Raw genomic sequence first — 23,910 nt, 5'->3', positions numbered from 1 at the left:
AACGTGGTTCTGATTTTTCAAAGATGTACAACAAATGCAAGAATCATAACATGACCCTTTCTAACAACCAAATGGCTAACTGCGGCATGCTTCCTTAGCATCCACAACCAACAGCATTCTTGAGGCATCTTGTTCCCACCTTAATTCAGAACCCTTGCATAGCTACATTCCAACTCTGTCGGTTCTTAAACTGTGATTCAAGGTCAAATGTATTAACACTCTAGTGCATCAGTAAATATAAAAAACAGACCATTAACAAAGCCAGTGAATTTGACACTCCCATTCAAACTTTGCCATAAGTAATACAAATGCTTGCTGCAGTGCTTAGCATATACAATGCATGAATGAGATAAAGCAGTGTTTCCCAAAAAAGCAATGCAAAAAGATGCCTTAAATGTTGTGCCTATCTTGTCACCTTTGCTGGTGCTTCCAAGAGAGGAGTAAAATGTCGGCTACATCTTCTGACAAATTGATGCTTATTCTTTAAACATGGAGATTGGTGTTTATTTTTCTTTCACTGACTACAAAGGTAGAGGAGTTTTAAAAGTGAACTATGTGACAATCTTGCTAAAGTATAGTGAGTGTGAGAGGAAAGGCTGTAGGAAGTCATTTCTTTTTCCATCACACAATAAAATATGAATACTTGTAACTGAACTGTATGCATTCCACAGTTGGGAAAGCAAAAATGAAGGACTTTTTTTTAAAAATCTGAAGTTTGCTGGAAATAGAGTTTAACTGGATCCAAACAAATCAAGACACTTTACTTGGTGATGAACATATAATAAATATTCAAAGAAACCCAATTTCCACACATTATCATTTGTGTGCTATATAGTTCCATCAATAAAACTGTATGTCTACACACATTTCATAGCCTTTTCAATAGAAAATGTGCTGTCTGTAAATTGCACTGCACTACCACACGAGGCTTTAGTTACATTAAAAAATTACCCAACCTCATGGCCATTAAAGGTAGGTGGGTCGTAAAGGTTTGTTGTTATAAAAATTGGGTGGTGTTTCCAAAAAGTTTAAATATGTGAAAACAGAGTGCACTTTTCAGATGTACAGTCATCCCTCATGCATTCCAATAATGCACCAAACAGTCAATAAAAAGAAGATGAAACTAAAATACTCCTGTGGTTTGATCCACAATAAGGTTGCCAATGTCTCAACCCAAGGGCTGAAGGAGGGTCAACCAAATCCCCTTAGGTTATGTACAGAATATATTATGTTTGCCATTAATGGCGCATTCGTCATTATGTGTGAAACCTAAAAAAGACTGTTGTTCCTTCTCTTTATGGGCAAAGTGATGTACGAGGAAGGGTTACAATAAATAAACACATTGGTCATCAAATAGAATGGTAATAGGAGTTAAAAAGGAGTTTTTAAGGAAGGGTTTACAAGGACTAACAGGGCGAAAGACAGGAATAGTGTGGTAAGACCCTAAAGGAGGTCCCTACAGGAGATAACGTGGTGGGGTGCGGACAATCAAACGTGTGTAGAGGAACAACTGAAATTGTGTCTGGGAGCAATCAAAGATGTGTGTCATTGTTGACATTTTCAACACGACTTGGGTCTGCCGCCTCTTTGGCACAATATCTACCTCCTGAAGGGTCTGCATTTCTTTCAGAGATTCTTGCTTTTGTATTTTAATTTGAACGTTTAGTTGGTTATGGTTTGGATGCAGAAAGTTATATTTTCCTTTTCTTTTCTGAACCAGAAAATTCCAATGATAAAGTTTTGGATGAAGCCGAAGAGTGCAGGAGTGTAACATACCCCCTGCGATGCTAGGAGGCCCTCACCCTTTAGTGGCCCCTTAACCTTTGATGGGGGCACCATTCAGCCCAAGGCAAATGAATAGCTATGAGTTAAGGGAGATTCTGGGGTCCCTTTGTCATATTCTGCATGGAGCCCCCTTATTTTTCTTTACTTATCTGAAAGAGTTCTCCAGCAGAAGGCAATATGGAAGTCCCTTTAGGGTTCCAATAATCCTGGAAGAATCCTCTCATGTTACCGCTTTCATGGTGTTACGCTGCTACTGTTTACTTGCCTTGTAAGGCAGAATGAAAACGGAAAACTGTAAAAACATTTAGAATAGAGCAGGGGTCTCCAAACTTTTCTGTAGTAAGAGCTACTTTTGCCGAAAGAAAGTCCTCTCGAGCTACTAGAAAATATTATCACTGTAAAATAGTTATCACACAGGTTAACATTATACTATGGACACCCTAAGCAGGATTATCCGTAGGGATCACGCAAGCATTTCAGGTGACGCTACCAGCAGAAATACCAGGAAAAAAGCACCTCATTATCAAATGCCTCCACCAGACTATTGAAATAGCAGCCAAAGCACCAGGTGTCCTCTAGCAGAAAGGAACACAGAAATAAGTCTCTCATTCAGTTATCAACTTAAATTGTGTTTTGTAACTACGAGTGGAGACAGCCATGAGGCAGACCTCATAGGCTGACACAATATTTGTTTAAGTCTTATTATGAGGCCCTGTCCTTCGTTTGGAAGCCTGCTACTCTAAGGGTCTTGAGGTGAGCAGTGCTGCCTTCTTTAGTATGTGCAGACCCTCTAAATGAAGTAATGGGCACTATTTCACACCTAAGAGTTACTTCAAGGCATCTGGTGAGGTAACAGTGGCTCCTGAGCTACTCGTTGGATACCGCTGGACTAGAGCAACCGCACAAATCATCGAGGTTACAGAAAATCTTATGGTAGTTTTCATTGCCCAATCACTTCACCAAAAAACACGAAGATTTTGTTGCCCGTTCCCTGTATTGAGGGACCTCAGCTTCCACAGGATCTGAGCATCACATCAGACTCTGGCAAGGTCTCTGCTTACATCCAGACTTCCAGTTACAGACCTCTACGCACACTTTTACAGAGACGAGGCTGCAGTCCGATTCCTAGCAACTTTCATACGCAAGCAGATGCACTGAGATATTTGTTTACGTTTAATTTTGTGTGGACGCCATGGGTTGAAACGCATTGACCTATCAAGGCAGTTTGAAGTCAAATTCTTTGGTGGTGATTTATACATTGTATCACATTTACCTCTTTTGCTTGTCAGCCTCCTAGACTAAGAACTTCCCTCCCAAACCCAGAGTATATCTGACTGTACTGGGCACAGTTACACCCTGAAAATATCCCATTACCAGAGTGGGAGAACATGTAGCAACAGGCTTGTTTTAAAATAAATAAAAGTATCAAATACAAATTGAGAATGTAGGCATTATGTATCAATCTTGAATAACACAAATAATACCAAACTGATGACATTGATTTTACAGGATGTTTAATTTGAGTCAATTTCTAATTTCCAGTCATAATCCGCCCTTGGGCCGATTTAACTGCCCTTCTCTCATAACTAGGTTTCCTCTACATCCTATATTTGAAATGTATTATTGTTAGTATTATTATTATCATTACTATTATTATTATTCATGTGGCTTATAAAATGCTAAATTTACATCTTGCAATAAATCTGAGGTCCTAGCAATACAGAAAGTATATATAATAAATGTCCATTGAGGTTTATTTTTCAGAATATTTAGTATTTTAAATTATATAATTGATACTTCATAAACACAGAATTATTTAAAATGAGCATGTGGACAAGAAAGAGTCATTTACAGTCAATTACATTTTTGCTTGAAAAGACATAGACAAATATCAAATAGTTATCAATTGAACATATATGTGCTCAGTGTGAAAGGTGAATACATGAGGCTGGTGATCAAACAAGAAGGACGGTGACAAAATAATTGTAGAGCATTGAAGTGCTTTATAGTCCGCAATCAGCATAGAATGCATTCCAAACTGTGTTTGTGCCCATATATGTCAACAGCATTTCGATCCATATGTAGTCTATAGGGTCATCATCAGGACGAGGAATCGCCAAGTTTGAGTATCGGGATGTTTCTGGTTTTGCACAAACTATAGCAACAGAGAAATGGCAGCAAAACATATATAGAGTAAAAGTCTATGTTATTGGAGTCTAGCTGTGGGGAGGGTTTTTAACTTCTGATATTCCTAATTGTGGCCCATTGGAACAGTCTTAGGCAAAAGATGGCGTCAAAAGTTTATTTTAGCTTTTCTCGTCATTGGAGTTAGTTTGGTATTTTTGACATAGGTTGAAAAGCATTTTCCATAGTGTTGGACCCAGCACTCCCAGGGATCATCTTCCCCATTTTAGATTGCTGAAGTGGCAAAGTGGGATCAGACGTGGAAATGCTGAACAAATGTTTCTTGTGGATATGTAGTGTGGTGTCAGCTTTTGAAAATATTATGAACCTTGATTTCATAAACCCTTGTGGATCATGCACAGTGTGCTAATTTTAATTATTTCTCCGACTGGGAGCCACTGGAGTCTTTTTAGAGATGGATTGTCTTTGCCAAATTTAAGTAAGGTCAGGCGTACCTTGATGGATTGATTTTGTATTCTCTGTTGTCTTTCAGTCATGTTTTTTAGTCAATTAACCGTCCCAACACAAGGTATCTTGTAATTTTAATTCGGTGTGAGGTTTGCAGGAGAGGGAATATTTTTCAAAAGAAGGATAGTTAGATTTGACCCACTGTTATTTAATTTACAGGGTGAATGAGACGGTTCAATTAAAAATGTTCCTCAGGTTTTTGCTTTCTACAGTAGTTGGGTGGAGCAAGTCTTACACTTGAAGACCATGAAATGGCAGAGATGCTTTATATTGATCCCACAAGACTGGTTTCCAATTTTGATCATTCCAAACAGAGACAGTGGGCTCTCAAACCCTGTTGTATATGGTCTAGTTAGTTAGGGATTTTATTGTGTTCCTCTGATTTATACAGTACAAAGGAAATTAGTGAGATGAAAATCTGTCAATTCTTCATCAACTAGTTGTCAATCCTACTCTCAATGTTCCATAAATCTGTTTCTTTGTAGTTTATTATTACGTTTAAGTCACTTGTTTTTGAGACAATAAAGTTGATATAAACAGGAAAAAGACAGGAGAAAGCAACAAGAATATGCTCAGAATAAAATTGAGACAGTCCAAGACAAGGTCATTGTGACAAGGTAGGTCCTCACCCCCCCCCCCCCCCCCCTTAAGCATGCAGATACGTTTCAATTACCCTTAGTGAAGGCGCTATCTTATTTTAGGAGCTGGGGCCCTGAGTTGGCAGGGGTGCTTCGCTGTATTCTGTTTTGGAAAGCAAGCTGTTACCACGAAAGTTTATTTTTGTTGTTAATGGAATCAAGTAATTTTGAGTGCATAGCCGAGCACTTTGTCTCTCATATATCGAGGACCACAAACACAGTAGGTAATTTAATTTAGCCATAAAACCTAAGCGCTGTTCTAATCCTCAGTGATAGTGATTATAGGTGGGATAAGCCGAATTGAGATTAGGGCCTAATTTGTTTAGCGTTTTGCTGATGCAACACAATTGTGACAGATATCTTGCCTGATGTGTTACAAGTGCATTAATTCTTATGGCACTTTTAATGCGGCAGAAGGGATTTCTAATGATATTTGTGATTATATATACAGAGTATCCCATCCAATAAACTCTAAATCAGGCCTTTAATCACATTCTGAAAATATTATACCTTTATAATGTGTTTGTAGGCGGGGGCTGGTAAACACAGTTTCAAAAGCCTAATCTGCACAGAGCGATGACTTCCTCTAGTGTGTGATGATGGTGAAGAAAGATAGAAGCAGACCTGGACTGGCCGTTGCAGGCACCAGGCATTTCCCCGGTGAGCCGGAGGAGTGGTGGCCGGGTTTGTGACCGTGGGGGCCGGTTTTGCAGCAGTGTTGCAATATCGGCCCCCTGTAACAAAAGCGGGAACGATGCATTTTGCTAGCACCCCCAACCCTCACTGGTTGTTGTTCCCAGTCTGGCCCTGGATAGGAGCTGTGCAGAAACTCATAATGCATAAATCTGTTTGCATCACTGTCCAAGTGTTTGTCATATGAACACATGTTTTTCCCTTTTGTAGATCTGAGCTGACAGTCAAAGGAAGCAAATCAAAGAAGGAGCATGTAGTGCCGGATGACAGTGTTGTAAGGCCAGGTAAGTCTCCTTTTCCTTCTGGTGTCACCTGGCTGGAATAAGGAATATTCAACAACAAAAGGAGAGGTAGGGAGAATGAGGACACTCTCTTAGTCCCCGGTTAATTATGCAAAAACAAGAAAAGAGAGGTCAGATCAGGCTATTGATCAATCTAAACGCAAACTTTACAGACCACAGTTCATGGAGTTAACACAAGATTCGACTACCACAACCGATTTGGGTGATAAAGAAAGCCCTCACACACTGACCTAGTCAGTGTCATGCTTCATCATCGGGCCCCACCGACAGAGGCCGAATGCCTCTGTGGTGTGCTACGACGCCAGAAAGACTGCGGAGCAGGTTTTGTGTTTGGAGGGCGTGCTCTTGTTTACAGTGAAAGGTTTAAAAGTGCCTGAAAAAGGGTATCGAAAAAAATATATTTAATAAATGATCCCTGAGGCACAAAGTAAGGAGTATTATGTGTCTGTATTTACATGCCAAGGTTTAAGGTTGGTAAAATACAGAATATACTCAATTTTTTAGTCAACATGTTTCAGCCATAAGGGTGGTATATTACCGTGGCATTCTTCAGGACTACACCCCGGCGGTATGGGCTCTCTAATAACCCACCCTAACCTGGGGACGTGAAAGTGAAAAACAAGAAGTGAAAAAAGTGCATAAAAATAATGGAAGAGTGAATTACTCAATTCCAAAAAATACTCCGTAAATTTGGAGTGTCACTGCACTTTCAAAAGGGGCGCTACTAGCACCATGGGTCTCGGGAGGGGATCGGAGCGACCTGGCACATCGCCCTCAGCGCTCTCGACCCACTGTAAAACCTGTTTGTGGCCTCAAATCCGGACCCTCGGGTTTTACAGTGGGTCGAGAGCGCTGAGGGCGATGTGCCAGGTCGCTCCGATCCCCTCCCGAGACCCATGGTGCTAGTAGCGCCCCTTTTGAAAGTGCAGTGACACTCCAAATTTACGGAGTATTTTTTGGAATTGAGTAATTCACTCTTCCATTATTTTTATGCACTTTTTTCACTTCTTGTTTTTCACTTTCACGTCCCCAGGTTAGGGTGGGTTATTAGAGAGCCCATACCGCCGGGGTGTAGTCCTGAAGAATGCCACGGTAATATACCACCCTTATGGCTGAAACATGTTGACTAAAAAATTGAGTATATTCTGTATTTTACCAACCTTAAACCTTGGCATGTAAATACAGACACATAATACTCCTTACTTTGTGCCTCAGGGATCATTTATTAAATATATTTTTTTCGATACCCTTTTTCAGGCACTTTTAAACCTTTCACTGTAAACAAGAGCACGCCCTCCAAACACAAAACCTGCTCCGCAGTCTTTCTGGCGTCGTAGCACACCACAGAGGCATTCGGCCTCTGTCGGTGGGGCCCGATGATGAAGCATGACACTGACTAGGTCAGTGTGTGAGGGCTTTCTTTATCACCCAAATCGGTTGTGGTAGTCGAATCTTGTGTTAACTCCATGAACTGTGGTCTGTAAAGTTTGCGTTTAGATTGATCAATAGCCTGATCTGACCTCTCTTTTCTTGGAATAAGGAATATACCGTGAAGCAAATCACCTGCATAGCCAATGGGAAAGATTAGACTTCAAAATGGTGCCTCTTATGACCCAATTGTATTCTAGCTTCCCATGATTGTAGCTTATGGGGAAGGTCACCTGTTACCCTGTGTGCTCTCATGGCCCGAGAATCTTATTTTTCAAAGGTGTGTTTCTGTGGATACTGGAGAAGATTGCCTTTCAAAATAATGCACCTGTGGTGGATTTTATTGTTTTCAAAGTCTGCCCCTTTGGCTTCCACAGAAGAATACCATCAAAGGTATGCATCCGCCTCATGTCAGAAGAATTACTTTTCAGAATTATGATCCATGCCCGATGAAGATTGTGCTTCAAAATTACAGTACAATGTACACTTGCAAAGATTGCTTTGTATATTATACCCCTGTGTGAGTGAAGAGGAGATACCAGCTAAATACCTTTGAATATTGATGCCAGGCCTTTAGTCTGATCATGCAGGCAATGGCCCTTGACCAAAACAGGCTACACATTAGAGTTGATGCCTCCTCCCAAGGGTTTCAGGCTCTTTGTATTAGGCCAAAAGGGTTTATAGATTCAGGAATTTCCTGCAAATTGAACTGTTCAGGATAGCATTCAACTAGACCCTGCTGTACAGGGCATTGAGTGGTGTTACTCCTGACCTGGAGGGGACATTGTTAGGTATGTAATGTAGTACTGCAGTAGTAATACTTTCTTGGTACTCTATGCAGTTCATAAACATATTGGATGTAAATCCCTACTTCCACCTCTCCTATCTTTTCTATGTGGAATTGTCCACACATATAAGTTTACTACTTAGTAGTAAATATGTGAGGTTCCATTAAAGTTGTGGGAAAATGGGTGATATTTATAACAAATTGGGAGGAGTTTAGGGAGGAGTAAATAGGGGTTTAAGGAGGTGTTTATGGAAGGACTTGCTAATACAAACTAAAAGAGTAAGCCCATTGCAAGTCAAAAACAACACTTTTAAAATTATTATAGCCCAAAAGGCTACAAAACATTGGTAAATGTACTCCAGCCAAGCCTTGACAAGCCATGACAATATGGTATCTTCTTTGAATGTGAATAATGTGCAAAATTAGTATTAAATATTCAAGTGTATAACAAAAAAAGTTATTTGTTTTTTTTACAATTTCTTTCCCCTCTCATTTCGAGGAAATAGTCCCCTTTGTTGCACGGCATAATGCCCAGGAGGCCATTGAGAAAACGTATACAATTGTGTAGATTCTTGTAGAATGACATCCAGATTAGGAACTATGGGCAAATGTATCAAACCCTTTTCCTGTTCGCAAACTGGCCGATTCTGAGAATCGGCCCGTTTGCGAACGGGAAAAGGCCTTTTGGAATGTATCATCCCAAAAGGGCATTGCAAATCAGACAATCGCAATTTTTGAGATTCTCTATTTTGCGATTGCATTTAAGGAATCGCAAATTGAGATTCCTTAAATGCAATGTATGAAGCACAGAAAAATTGCGATTTGGCCTTAAGGAATCACAAATTACCACCAACTTTAAGTTGGTGGTAATTTGTGATTTCTTTGAAAATTTCACTTTTTTGCAAGGGCATGTATGTGCGCCACATGTGCACACATACATATGTCAGGGGTGCAACAGGGTGCCTTTTGACACCCTGGCACCCTTGAAATTTCATTCTCAATTTGCGATTCTTTAATTGCGAATCGCAAATTGAGAATGTCTTCCCATTCATTCCTATGGGCCTCCTAGACCTTAGGAATTAATGGGAAGGTAGTCCTTAATTGCGATTCGCAATTTGCAAATCGTAATTAAGGAATTGCAAGGAGTCGCAAAATATTTGCGAATGTTATATTAGATCCTGTTTTGCGATTCTTAAATAGCGATTCTCTAAAAATCGCTATTTGAGAATCGCAATAACAGTATTTGATACATATGCCCCCTAGGGGTATATGTATCAAGCCCTTTTCCCGTTCGAATCGGGCCGATTCTCAGAATCGGCCCATTTGCTAATGGGAAAAGGCCTTTTGGAATGTATAATCCTAAAAGGGCGTACACAATGTGTGTAAAGTAACGCACCCAGGCAAACAATGTGACTACTGGCACAAGTTAAATGGCAAACAAACCAAAATTAATGATATACAACTGAGTTAGCATATAAAGTACATTTTAACAAATTTCATACATAAAATGTCATGAGTGAAATCATCGACTTATTGATAAGATCTGATAAAACATTGTTACAATATCACATATGCATTGATTTTGTGAAAATAGTGATATAGGTAAGGGATGGTTTCCTGTCTACGCGTTTCGCCACGTTGAAGGTGTCTTCCTCAGGACTGTACCATCATGATGCTGTAAATAAATAAACAATGTTTTAAATTATGTCTTTTATGCTAAACAGTTGATAATGTTAAGTATAGTTTGCCAGATTCTTGAGGCCAGTAAGTTATTCTAAATACATGATGTACCGCCTAACATTTGGTTCAGCTTACCAATGGATATCATAGAGACATGTTTACACTTGTATTTATTAAAAAGAGGAGAGAAAACAGAACAGTTGAAATTTCAGCCCATATTTTCCACAACTGAAACGCACATGCTTACATTTGTTTACATTTCCATTAATGCAAAGACAAATGACATTTCATGTAAATTAGTCCAAATTCAGAGCATGAGTACATAACGTGAAATAATAACTGTGTCCTTTAGGTAATAATCAGCAAGATAGAAAGATAGAAAGGAAGAAGGGAGGGATCGGTGTGGGGTTGGGGGGCGTTTGTTTACTCATTTTGATCTACATTGGTCGAAAATTAAAAGGGAAATAGAGGCCTATTTATACAACAAAGTACGGACATAATATATCTTTACGCTAATGTTTTCTTTACAATACCTGCATTTATGATGTAGAGACTGGTGATATAACACTGCGGTGGCTTGTTACGTCTCTGAATAGCGATTGTCTATAGATTGATAGAGTAGAAATGGAACATAAGCTCTATTGCAATATATATTTTTTGAAACAGATTGACCTCCTTAGTGATGGCGATATTATCTTTATACTCTCACCTGTATCTAAAGGTTTTGACAGTTGCTTAGTATATGTTTCTTATAGGTTTTCTATATGGGACCATGCGATTTCTTAACCGATTGAAGCTTCAATAGATAGCTATCTGAAATTAGACAAGGCTGGAGTTAAAGGGCGTGGTTATATATCCTTGCGGATTAATAAAGCGTTACTTTACTCTCTCTTACCTATATATTCTAGGGTGGTAAGTCAGCGACCTGGTTATTGTGGATAGTCCTGTTCAGATTACCGGCTCTCTAAAACATAGAAGGTGCCGTGTATAGATGTCAGTGTAATGCGCTATTACCTGTACGTTTACTTTTGGCTGATTTTCTTGCCCTTTCTTTTCCATGATGTACAACGATAGGTCTTCTCCGGACCATTTCAGATATGATATAACTTTCTACATGATGATACCTCTGTGTATGACTACAGGGGCATGTCCCCCTCTCCTGCTGTGTGACATAAATGTTCCTAAAATTCAGGGTAAATATTTTGAGATTACTACACATCACACGTGCTGTTATCTCACAATTTGCAGTATTACAGGCTAATGATCACAGATATACTCCAACCCACATGGTTTGTTTCATGTTTATTTTTGTACATGTTTACTCAGTAGTAGCAAGCACGATCTTTTAGAATACTGTGTGATCATGGAATGGGATGACTGCAAGAGAGCACTTCAGAGGTGCCCAAATTGCCTGTCACCAGTGTTTTTCATTACAGTTTCTATACAGGACCCAAGACATTGACATTGATTCAGGTGCATTATATTGGATTAGTCCTGATGAAACCATGGGAGTCCATGGGCTACCTAGTGTAGGGCTGAACCATGTGAACTCCATACAGGGTGTGCGGCCATTAATCCCAACAAACACCCATTAATATTTTTTTTATTCATACCAGGAACATCACCAACAATGTGATACCTAGGTGTTTTGAGGTATTTTTATCTATAGATCCTGGTAGAAGATGATACAAAGTGCTCCGGACTGGACATAGCGGGCACCGGGCATTTCCCTAGTAGGACGCCAGGGTGGGGGCTGGTTTTCTGCCCCTGGGGACGTTTTTGTTACCGCCCCTGCAACAAAATTGGCTAAAACCGGCCTTGGCAAACAGTTCGGCAGCCACCCGGGGGCCAGCCGAGCAGTTTGCCAGGGCCGGTTTTAGTTCCCAGTCCGGCCGTGGCTCCCTGGAATATAGCAGAGCCCATCCTGCTTTTTAGAGAGCAGGATGATGAAGCATGCCACTAATAGAGTAGGTAAGGAACAAACAAAAAAGCAAATATGTCTACCATATACTGTCAATTTTTCCGCTTCCTAAGTATTTTTGGTTTTGATAGTGTATAGGATACTTTTTAAGTGAAAAGTGCTCATGCACCGTAGGAGGACCCCACTTGATTATCGTAACCCTGGCCCTGTACAAAAGCTTCTGACAGTCTACACTACCGATTATTAGTGCAGCAGATTTAACATTACAGAGGCCATGTGGTGGGGGCAATTTGCATACCAATGTTGACTGTCTTGTGCTACTCAATTGGAGGGCTGGGAGACATTTTCCTTGCTTGCATTGGGCCCATGGCACCTTTGGTCCTCCACTGGCTTCTCAAAGTAAGTGTATCTGCCAGAAATAAATTACACCCAATCGGAGAGACTCAGATAATAGTGGTGAGTGAGTGAAGGCAGAGAAGAACATTTTTTATCAAGGATTTTGGTATACAAAATGAGATATATTCTGTACGTATGCACTATTTCACCGGATCCTCCTGCAGTGGAGGCGGCGTGATCTCAAACACAAAAGCAGCTCTGGCGTCTTTTCAGAGGAAATGCTCCCTGCCCTCCCTGTTGGTCTCGAGACACTTCAAAACGCCCAGCTGGGAGAGGAAGAAGGCAGAAATTATTTCCCCACACTGTGCTGGCGCTTACGTTGTCGCCATCAGAGTGCGATTTCTTGTTATGTCAAGTTTTTTTCTTTAAATATCTCCTTCCAGAATTATAATTACCTCCCTATTCACATGCACACAAAAAAGACACGATTAGCGGCGGGCTCTGGCTCCCCGCAGGGGCGCGCGCAGCTGCAGTTTTCCCAGAAGTCTCTTTGCTCGTCAGATACCTGCATCATTTCAGACGGGTTCTCGCGCGCCAGAGGACGCATGGGTGGCACGAGACTGGTTTCTTATCTCATGGTTCAGAAGGATGCCGCAGACAGAGCTGAAATGAAGGACACCCCAGCATCAGCCAATGAACTGTGCTTTGTGCTTCAGCCTGGCATGTTTGCAGTGTTAGAGAGGGCGTACTTATGATGTGAACTGTAGATTAAGTGTAGTTAGTAAAAACGTCGCTGGCAGCGAAATTAGGAAAAATAGCCCTGGTGTCCCCTCTGCCCTTTACATCTAGATGTATAAACACGCATCACATCAGTCCCTGAAGGCAGATATGTCAATAAAGATATATCAGCAAGAACCTCGTTAAATTATCGCTGTTTCTTGCCGCTAAAACGGCGATAATGGGCTTGCTAATATGCGTTATAGAATTCCAATAGAAGCCCAGGTTAGATGTGCAGGACATCTAACCTGGGCTTCTATTGGAATTCTCTAACGCAAATTAGCAAGCCCATTACGCCGTTTTAGCAGCAATTTCCTGCCGCTAAAACGGCGATAATTTTAACTAGGTTCTTGCTAATATGTCCCATAATCTTTGCAAAGGCTGCCCCTTATTATTGACTATTGAACCGGTATAACGGTTTCCCAACCCATCGGAATCTTTGAAGATAATGATTGGTGATCGGGTTACCACCTCCCTCCACGTTGTTACCGCCAATGATTTCTAGTCCTGGATTTTTGTGTAATAGTATAATGCATTCTGTGTATTTTAATCTTGTTTTACTCCATCGAACTAATTACTCAAACGCATAAAATCAATGATATGGCCTAATGGCTAGGGCGGTCGACCTCGGGGAACCGGTTCGAGTCTCGGCAGGGATGCTCAACATTCTGTGATTCTGGGCAAATCACTTAGTCTCCCCGTGTCTAACAAAAATTAATGTGTCCATCTGTAACTTAACTGATGCTCATGTAAAGCGCTCTGATACCTTTGGGACTAGTTCACGCTATATAAACCCCCCATCCCCCAAAATTGATTTGTTGTGAAAAGTATCCATAATGATCTATCGTGAGGCGCTCAGCCTCATTGGCAGCAACTACACAAGTGCTTAAATCCACTGGTCTTCAACACTGTCTGTAGGTTTAGCAACACTTTATTCATGAAAATAGACATAGACATGCTAATTCCAATCAGTGGAAAAACACATTTTCAAGCATGTATACAAAAACAAACATGTAATATACAATAATGAGGAACGGGTGATGTGTAATCTAGGCCTCTATTAGAATCTCAGGCTTCAGGTTACATTAGTGGCATAACAAAACTTGACGGGCCCCCCTGCAAGGTACATGGAGGGCCTCCCCTCCAGACTTAATCAGGAGCTCTCAGGTCAGAGTACTGTGCTGAAGGGGCGTCTAGAGGTTGGTGGCCCACAGCACCTTGGGAGCTGTGGGGGCCAATGTCACACCACTGGGTTACATTGATAAACCATTGGATTATATTGATAAACCACTGGCCTTCAGCCTTGAGATTTATCAATCAATCAATCAAATACACTTATAAAGCGCGCTACATACCCGTAGGGTCTCAAGGCGCTGGGGGGGGGGTGCCGCTACTGCTCGAACAGCCAGGTCTTCAGCTTCTTCCTGAAGGAGAGGTGGTCTTGGGTCAGGCGCAGGTCGGACGGGAGGGAGTTCCAGGTCTTGGCGGCCAGGTAGGAGAAGGACCTTCCTCCTGTAGTCGCTCTTCGGATGCGGGGGACGGCGGCGAGGGCGTGGTTGGCTGATCGGAGGTGGCGTTTGGGAGCGTAGAAGTTGACTCGGCTGTTGAGGTAGCTCGGGCCTTGGTCGTGTAGGGCTTTGTGTGCGTGGGTGAGGAGGCGGAAGGTGATTCTTTTGTTGACGGGGAGCCAGTGAAGGTCTCTCAGATGTCCGGAGATGTGGCTGGAACGTGGGATGTCGAGGATGAGTCTGGCTGAGGCGTTTTGGATCCGCTGGAGTCTCTTCTGGAGCTTGACGGTGGTCCCGGCGTAGAGGGCGTTGCCGTAGTCCAGTCGGCTGGTGACGAGGGCCTGGGTGACGGTCTTCCTGGTCTCTGTGGGGATCCACCAGAAGATCTTCCGTAGCATGCGTAGGATGTTGAAGCACGCCGAGGAGACGCTGTTGACTTGCCTGGTCATGGAGAGGGAGGAGTCCAGGGTGAAGCCCAGGTTTCGTGCATGGTCTGTCGGTTTGGGTGCGGTGCCCAGGGCGGGAGGCCACCAGGAGTCGTCCCAGGCGGAGGGTGAGGAGCCCAGGATGAGGACCTCCGTCTTGTCCGAGTTCAGTTTCAGGCGGCTGGTCGTCATCCACTCGGCTACCTCTTTCATCCCTTCGTGCAGGTTGGCTCTGGCGGCGGCGGGGTCGTTGGTCAGGGAGAGGATCAGCTGGGTGTCGTCGGCGTAGGAGATTATGCTGAGGTGGTGTTTGCGTACGATGGCCGCGAGGGGGCTCATGTAGACGTTGAAGAGGGTGGGGCTCAGGGATGATCCTTGGGGGACGCCGCAGATGACTTTGGAGGCTTCTGACTTGTACGGTGGTAGGCGGACTCTCTGTGTTCTTCCGTCCAGGAAGGAGATGATCCATTCCAGCGCCTTGTCCTGGATTCCGATGTTGCTGAGGCGCCGTACTAGGGTGCGGTGGCAGACCGTGTCGAATGCCGCGGAGAGGTCTAGGAGGATGAGGGCCGCTGTTTCTCCATTGTCCATCAGGGCTCGGATGTCATCGGTGGCGGCGATGAGGGCGGTCTCGGTGCTGTGTTTGGCTCGGAAGCCGGACTGTGAGGGGTCGAGGGATCCGTTCGTCTCGAGGAAGGCGGCCATCTGCTTGTTGACGGTCTTCTCGATGACTTTGGCTGGAAACGGGAGAAGCGAGATGGGGCGGTAATTCTTGAGGTCGGTGGGGTCCGCTGTTGGTTTCTTGAGTAGAGCGCTGAGTTCGGCGTGTTTCCAGCTTTCAGGGAAGATGGCGGTGTCGAAGGAGGTGTTGATGGTGTCTCGCAGGTGGGGTGCGATGACAGCGTCGGCCTTGTTGAAGACGTGGTGAGGGCAGGGGTCGGTCGGTGATCCGGAGTGGATGGAGTTCATCGTGCGGATGGTGTCTTCGGTGCTGATCGGGGTCCAGGCGTGGAGGGTGGTGGTGGGGGGGGGTGGCTGGTCGGTCGTGGTGTGCGTTGGTTGGTTGTTGAAACTGCTGTGTATGTCCGTGATCTTGTTGTGGAAGTATGAGGCGAGGGAGTTGCAGAGGTCTTGCGATGGGGTGATGTCGTTGTTTCCTGCGCTGGGGTTGGAAAGCTCTTTCACGATGTTGAAGAGTTCCTTGCAGTTGTGTGCGTTGTTGTCCAACCGGTCCTTGAATGCAGTTTTCTTGGCGGCGCGGATCAGCTGGTGGTGTTTCCGGGTGGCAAGTTTGTAGGAGGTTCTGTTGTCCGGTGTCGGTTCCCTTTTCCAGACTTTCTCGAGGGCTCGGCAGTTCTTCTTGGAGCTTTTGAGTTCGTCGGTGAACCATGGGGCCTTCTTGCTGCCGGGTCTGCTGGGCGGGGTCCTCAGCGGGGCGAGTTCGTCCGCGCAGTTGCTGATCCACTTCGTGAGGTTGTCGGCGGCCTGGCTGGGGTTCGCTGAGCTGGCAGGAGGGTGTTGGCTCAGGGAGGTGGCGAGCTGGTCTGCTGTGATCTTGTTCCAGCTTCTGCGGGCGGTCTGTTGCTGGTGTTGGTGGGTCGTCGTTCTCTTGAAGGAGAAGTGGACGCAGCTGTGGTCCGTCCATTGAAGCTCTGTGGCGTGGCTGAAGTCGATGTCTGTGCTGGATGAGAAGACGGCGTCGAGTGTGTGTCCGGCGAGGTGGGTGGGGGTGGACACCAGTTGCTTGAGTCCCAGGTTGGCGAGGTTGTCGAGCAGGGTGCTGGTGTTGCGGTCGTTGTTGTTCTCCAGATGGAAGTTGAGGTCCCCCAGGAGGATGTAGTCAGCGGAGGGGAGGGCGTGCGGGCTGACGAAGTCGGCGATGTCCTCGCTGAATTGCGTGCGTGGTCCCGGGGGTCGGTAGATCAGGGTGCCTCTGAGGGTGGTGTTCGGGTTGGTGTGGATCTGGAAATGCAGGTGTTCGGCGCTGGTCAGGGTGTTGTCGGTGCTGGTCGTGAGACGGATGGTGTTCCTGTGGATGATGGCGATGCCTCCTCCCATCTGGTTGGCGTTTCGGTCCCTCCGGACGATCTTGTAGCCCTCTGGGATAGCGATGGCGATGTCGGGAGCAGAAGAGGCGTTCATCCAGGTCTCCGTGAGGAAGGCAACGTCAGGGGCTGTGGCGTCTAGAAGGTTCCAGAGTTCGATGGCGTGTCTGTGGACGGAGCGGGTGTTGAGCAGGATGCACTTGAGGTGGGAGCTGTTGGTGTTCGACTTGGCGGGTGCTGGTGCGGGGCTGGTCCGGATGCAGGAGAATTTGCAGGCGTGGCAGCTGAAAGGTCCGTGGGTGCGTCTTGGAGTGGCTTGGTGGCATTCTGGGGGTCGGCCGGTGTTGAGAGCGATGAGGGTGGCGGCTGAGTACGTCAGGCGGGTGCGTCGAGGTGCTCGAGGACCAGGGGTCCTGGCGCTGGTCGCGATCCGGTCGCGGACGGGCGCAGACGGGCTTACCTTTGGCGCGCCTTCGGCGCACAATCGGCGCGCCCGCTGCGCGTAACCGCTGCGCGTTCGCACGGTCGCCATTTAAGGCGAAGTGCGCGGGTGGGCGGAGCAGCTGGGAGGCGGGAGCGGGGAGGGTTACAGAAGGCAAAAAAGGGGCGGGGACAAGCGGCGGTGGCGGGAAGGGAGGGAGGGGGGCGGCGAGGTAGGCGGACAACAAGGAAGGAGAGCCAAACACGGGGAAAATGCAAAACAGTGGAACAGGCACAAAGAAACGACAAAACAGGGGAAAAAAGACAGTAAAACCTTAACAAGCACAAAAAACCGTCAAAACAAATGGCAAAAACACTCGCAGCGGCGGCGGCCGGCAAACGAGGCAGCAGCGAGGCAGGGGCAGGCAAGGGGCACACGCAGCAGCTGGTGGCCGTGCGGCGCGGGGGTGTCCCACAAGTGGGTCACACTCACCTGCGTCGCACGGTCGCCATTTAAGGCCAAGTGCGCGGGTGGGCGGAGCAGCTGGGAGGCGGGAGCGGGGAGGGTTACAGAAGGCAAAAAAGGGGCGGGGACAAGCGGCGGTGGCGGGAAGGGAGGGAGGGGGGCGGCGAGGTAGGCGGACAACAAGGAAGGAGAGCCAAACACGGGGAAAATGCAAAACAGTGGAACAGGCACAAAGAAACGACAAAACAGGGGAAAAAAGACAGTAAAACCTTAACAAGCACAAAAAACCGTCAAAACAAATGGCAAAAACACTCGCAGCGGCGGCGGCCGGCAAACGAGGCAGCAGCGAGGCAGGGGCAGGCAAGGGGCACACGCAGCAGCTGGTGGCCGTGCGGCGCGGGGGTGTCCCACAAGTGGGTCACACTCACCTGCGTCGCACGGTCGCCATTTAAGGCCAAGTGCGCGGGTGGGCGGAGCAGCTGGGAGGCGGGAGCGGGGAGGGTTACAGAAGGCAAAAAAGGGGCGGGGACAAGCGGCGGTGGCGGGAAGGGAGGGAGGGGGACGGCGAGGTAGGCGGACAACAAGGAAGGAGAGCCAAACACGGGGAAAATGCAAAACAGTGGAACAGGCACAAAGAAACGACAAAACAGGGGAAAAAAGACAGTAAAACCTTAACAAGCACAAAAAACCGTCAAAACAAATGGCAAAAACACTCGCAGCGGCGGCGGCCGGCAAACGAGGCAGCAGCGAGGCAGGGGCAGGCAAGGGGCACACGCAGCAGCTGGTGGCCGTGCGGCGCGGGGGTGTCCCACAAGTGGGTCACACTCACCTGCGTCGCACGGTCGCCATTTAAGGCCAAGTGCGCGGGTGGGCGGAGCAGCTGGGAGGCGGGAGCGGGGAGGGTTACAGAAGGCAAAAAAAGGGGCGGGGACAAGCGGCGGTGGCGGGAAGGGAGGGAGGGGGGCGGCGAGGTAGGCGGACAACAAGGAAGGAGAGCCAAACACGGGGAAAATGCAAAACAGTGGAACAGGCACAAAGAAACGACAAAACAGGGGAAAAAAGACAGTAAAACCTTAACAAGCACAAAAAACCGTCAAAACAAATGGCAAAAACACTCGCAGCGGCGGCGGCCGGCAAACGAGGCAGCAGCGAGGCAGGGGCAGGCAAGGGGCACACGCAGCAGCTGGTGGCCGTGCGGCGCGGGGGTGTCCCACAAGTGGGTCACACTCACCTGCGTCGCACGGTCGCCATTTAAGGCCAAGTGCGCGGGTGGGCGGAGCAGCTGGGAGGCGGGAGCGGGGAGGGTTACAGAAGGCAAAAAAGGGGCGGGGACAAGCGGCGGTGGCGGGAAGGGAGGGAGGGGGGCGGCGAGGTAGGCGGACAACAAGGAAGGAGAGCCAAACACGGGGAAAATGCAAAACAGTGGAACAGGCACAAAGAAACGACAAAACAGGGGAAAAAAGACAGTAAAACCTTAACAAGCACAAAAAACCGTCAAAACAAATGGCAAAAACACTCGCAGCGGCGGCGGCCGGCAAACGAGGCAGCAGCGAGGCAGGGGCAGGCAAGGGGCACACGCAGCAGCTGGTGGCCGTGCGGCGCGGGGGTGTCCCACAAGTGCCCCTCAATTCCAATACTAGACAGTTCAATACAGTTGCTTGTTTTGTATCCTTTATATGCAGATACACATAAAGTGTATGTTGGCATATCCATTATAGTAGTACAATACTGCCACTATAATCTGTTTGAGACTTCTAGCTACAGACAGGATCCGGAAACCTTTGGTGAGTAGTACCCCTGTATGCCAGTAGGTGGCGTCGTAGGTGTTGTCCGCACCTTAAGTGACATGAGTGGTATCTAAACAGGCGCCACCCCAGCGCACTAACATCAGTTCTTTTCTTTCCACGTGAGTAAGTGCAGATCAGTAGAGAACTGGTCTCAGTGACTTTTTGACTGACCTTTTCTTACTTTTGTTAAAGATTTTATAGAGACGTTGTTTCCTGTTGTGAAGGATGCCCACCAGAAAAGCAGGTTTTAAACCATACGGCGCATGTCACCAGCAGAAGTTGATGACAAACCCGCTCTTGTTTTGTCTTTGGTGTCTGGAGCACGATCACTGATCTAAGACATGCTAGGATTACTGCACCATGCAACCAAAGGCAATGAGGGAGTAGTCCCTTAAACTCCTCACTGCCCGACATCGACTAACCCCATGACGCTCAAGATCTAGGTTGCAAGGAAGGTTCCGAAATCACATGCAGTGTCATACTGTATGTCGTCGGGGAAGTCAGGTAAGTCCCACAAGAATAAAAAGAAACTGAAGACATCTTTAGCTTCCCCTCGAAAATCTTCAGATGAGTTGCAGGCCAGCGGCACTTGTGGCCTAGCTCTGTGGACTGGATGGTAGTGTTGGACTTGCAGGATACATATTTTCTCATCCCCGTCTTGCCTGTCTACAGTAAAGTGCAGTTCCCTGTAGGCCAAGATCACTTACAGTTTGCTCTGCTCCCCTTCGGCCTTACCAGCGCCCCTCGGGTGCTCTCCACGATGATGGCGGTGGTTGCAACACATATACAGCTGACAGGGGTTCCAGTCTTCCCCTTCATCATGGGTACTCACAAACATTTTCTCGGGGGCCAAAAATACAGTTTGGGTTGTGCCCAAGGGCCGCATCAATACTGTGACACTCCCCATCTGAGACCCTTGTTTTTTTAAAAAGAGGCCATTAGCACTGTATCAAAAAAGCGCATTAGTGCTATATCAAAACAGTGCATTTTAAAAAAAAATTGGGGGGGATTGGTTAATAAAAAGAAAAAACAATGCCTACCTTATTTTGCAGGCGCAAGTATCCGTGTTATCATGTGCCTAAATAATGACATCTGCCACGTCAAAGTTCTCTTTTTTTTAACATAATTTTCAGTCATGCTGCATAGGAGCTGCACTGCTATTCACCCTGGCTAAAAATCATCACCAACGTCAATAGGTGTCATACATGAGATGTATTGGGTTTATCAATGCTTGTTCAGTTAAGGTGTCTGTATTACATTTTAAATACAACTACATGTAGGTTAAAGACCACATTTTAGTTACAGAATATTTTGCTCTTTTTGGCTACCTGACTGGCCCCACCCCACACTGAGTGACCATGCCAAATCAACTAATTATCACAGTGCCCATACATTTGTATGCACTTTTCAGTTATGTGCAGGGTCACCTTGAAGAAAGTACAAGCTAGACTGGCTGTAGAAACAAAGCCCATTAGCTAGGTAGCACAAAATCATAGCCAAATGTTGTAAATGGAAATAAGATCTCACGAACAGGTACTTCAGGAAACAGCTTTATTGCAGCACAGAACAGGTAGGACCATCCCTCATCTGACCAGAGCTCCAACTGCCAACAGGGCGAAGGAGAACTCCAGAACTAGGAACACCCACAGTAATCTAGAGTGCCAGCCCAAGAGGAGAGCTAAGCACTGTACAACATATCTTCCCCCCTTAACAAGAAAAGAAAACAAATGTAAAAGAAAGCACCAAAAAGATCAATGTACATAGTCATTCAGATAGGTGGGTGGACGACGAGAGCGAGGACTTCTCAACCTGGCTTCCAAGGAGGAAGAAGAAGAAATGGTGGGAACAGAAGTGGTGGGGGCAGAATCAACCAAAGAACTACCATGCACACATGAAGAAGTGGAAGCATCCCCACTACCCACCTCCCCCCGTACAGTTGGCTGAGAGGTGGAACAAGAACCACCACCAGAAGTCAACAAGTACCCATTGCACCCCCCAGAACCACTAGCCATTAAACCATTAGAAGAAAAATCTTTCTTCTTTTGGTATAGTGCTACCCTCCTATAGTTCCAACTTTCCCCATTGGCCAGAACAACAAAATGTGGAAAGACTTTCTTAACTCTGTAGGGACCTCTAAACTTGCTAAGACCCTTAGTACACCTACCCGGCTTTACTTTAACAAGATCACCCACAGAGATAGGTAAGGGAACATTACTTTGGGATAAGAGCTCTTCATCATCTAAGCACCTTAACCAAGCAGGAGTCAATCTTGTCACTGGTACACGCCCACGCATTAATTCAAAGGGAGATTTTTCACCATTCTTATGAGGCGTTGACCGGTAAGCCCAGACAAGTTCTTGTACACGCTCATGCGAAAAACAACCACCTTCTACAAACATTTGGATCACCCCCTTCACAAGACGATTCACCCTCTCACAAAGACCATTTCCTTGCGGATTATAAAGACTTGTCTTCTGATGTCTGATGCCACATTCCCGTACAAACAAAGCCATTTTCGAAGAAGTCAATTGAGTGCCATTATCCGAGATAAGGACAGAAGGGTATCCCTCATTCAAGAAAACACCCTTCAGAAAGTTAATGGTGGTATCAGTGTTTATCTCCCTCACAAACTGTACACAAAGCCACTTCGAGTAACAATCAATTATAACAATGGCATAACGTTGATTTAAAGGTAACTCACTCATAGGGCCTATAAAATCCAAACAGACACTGTGCCAAGGTACATTTTCAAATCCAATTTTCTGCGGTGACTGAGATCCCACAATTTTCAGACGCTTCTCCCCTTCTTTGCAAAAACTACACCCCAGCACACAATCCACTGCATCACTATCAACAGTAGGCCACCAAAAGTATTCTTTAACACGACGTTGGGTGAGGCTTTGGCCCAAATGGCCCTCATGAGCCAAGTCAAGAATCCTACTCCTTAATGAACCAGGAGGAACAAAGCGATCACCCCGCATCAAAACATCCTTCCCTTCTAAGGAAAGTTCATCCAAGACCTTCAAAAATGGTCTAACCTGAGGGTCAACAGTGCTCTCCCTTCTTGCTCCCTTCGAGACAAGATTTATAACTGCCTTTAAAATCTGATCCTCCTCCATACCTTTTGACCACTCATCATGAGAAAAAGAACCACCTCCCACAAACAAAACATCCTCTGCTATAGCAACTGCTAAATCATCCAAGACATCCTTAAAGGGACCGCCACAGCTAGTGGATCGCATAGGCAGACGCGACAAGCAATCTGCTTGAATGTTTTTCCAGCCATGAACAAACTCAATCTCACATTGGTAGTCTTGTAGACGAGAGGCCTATCTCGCCAATCTGGGAGACCCTTTTCCAGCACCACCCGGAGCTAAAACATTTAAAAGGGGTTTATGGTCCGTACGGAGAACAAACTTGTACCCCCACAAGTAGGTCCTAAAGTAACTCGTGCCCCAAGCAGCAGCAAGAGCCTCACGCTCTATGACTGAGTAATTAGATTCCGAGACAGACAAGGGCCTGGACGCAAAAGCGATGGTCTTCTCTTCCCCTCCATGCTTTTGCAAGAGAACTGCACCAAGACCTACAGCACTGGCATCACTGCAGCACTGGCTCGCCCGGTTTGCGACTTAATCAACACGTCGCTATCACCAGGCCAGGTGCCTCTGAAATGGAAGCATGCGGTAGTAATGCCCATTTTGAAAAAACCATCTCTCGACCCTACAAAATCGGAGAACTACCGCCCGATTTCGCTTCTCCTGTGGCCAGCCAAACTCGCGGAGGCGCATGTTAACACCGCCCTCACTGGTCATCTGTCGCGTGCCAACATTCTGGACGACACCGAGAATGGTTTTCGGGTTGGCCACAGTACGGAGACAGCACTGGTATCTATGGTCGAGCACCTGCGGGCAGTTCTGGATGCAGGTCAAACGGCGGCGCTTGTTTTGTTAGACCTAAGCGCCGCCTTTGACACGGTCTCCCATGATATTCTCCTGCAACGTCTTGAGGAGATAGGGGTGATCGGCACTGCACACCAGTGGTTTCGTTCGTTTTTCAGGGATCGTTCCTTCTGTGTGGCGTCCCCGCCCTACCAGTCCAAATGTCATCCTCTGTCTCTTGGGGTCCCACAGGGTTCCTCGCTGAGCCCCACGTTGTTTAACATCTACGTGAGGCCGCTGGCTGAGGTTGTGAAGCTCTGTGGTATGACCATGGTGTCGTACGCAGATGACACCCAGCTAGCGGTCACGATCAGCGGGGACT

General features: G+C 46.1%; 1 protein-coding gene across 1 annotated transcript in view; it reads left to right on the top strand.

The window, feature by feature from the left end:
* The window catches only part of MORN1 (MORN repeat containing 1), a 499,511-nt gene that overhangs the window by 330,293 nt on the left and 145,308 nt on the right, over nucleotides 1-23,910 (top strand). The window contains exon 3 of the mRNA XM_086919389.1: nucleotides 5,979-6,052. Within this exon, the coding sequence (XP_086775515.1) occupies nucleotides 5,979-6,052 (74 nt within the window). The remainder of the gene's footprint in view (nucleotides 1-5,978; nucleotides 6,053-23,910) is intronic.

The sequence above is a fragment of the Lissotriton vulgaris genome, chromosome 5, assembly GCF_964263255.1.
Source record: "Lissotriton vulgaris chromosome 5, aLisVul1.2, whole genome shotgun sequence".
NCBI lineage: Eukaryota > Metazoa > Chordata > Amphibia > Caudata > Salamandridae > Lissotriton > Lissotriton vulgaris.
Note: the sequence above shows the minus strand (reverse complement) of the source record. Positions and strands in the feature narration are given on the sequence as shown.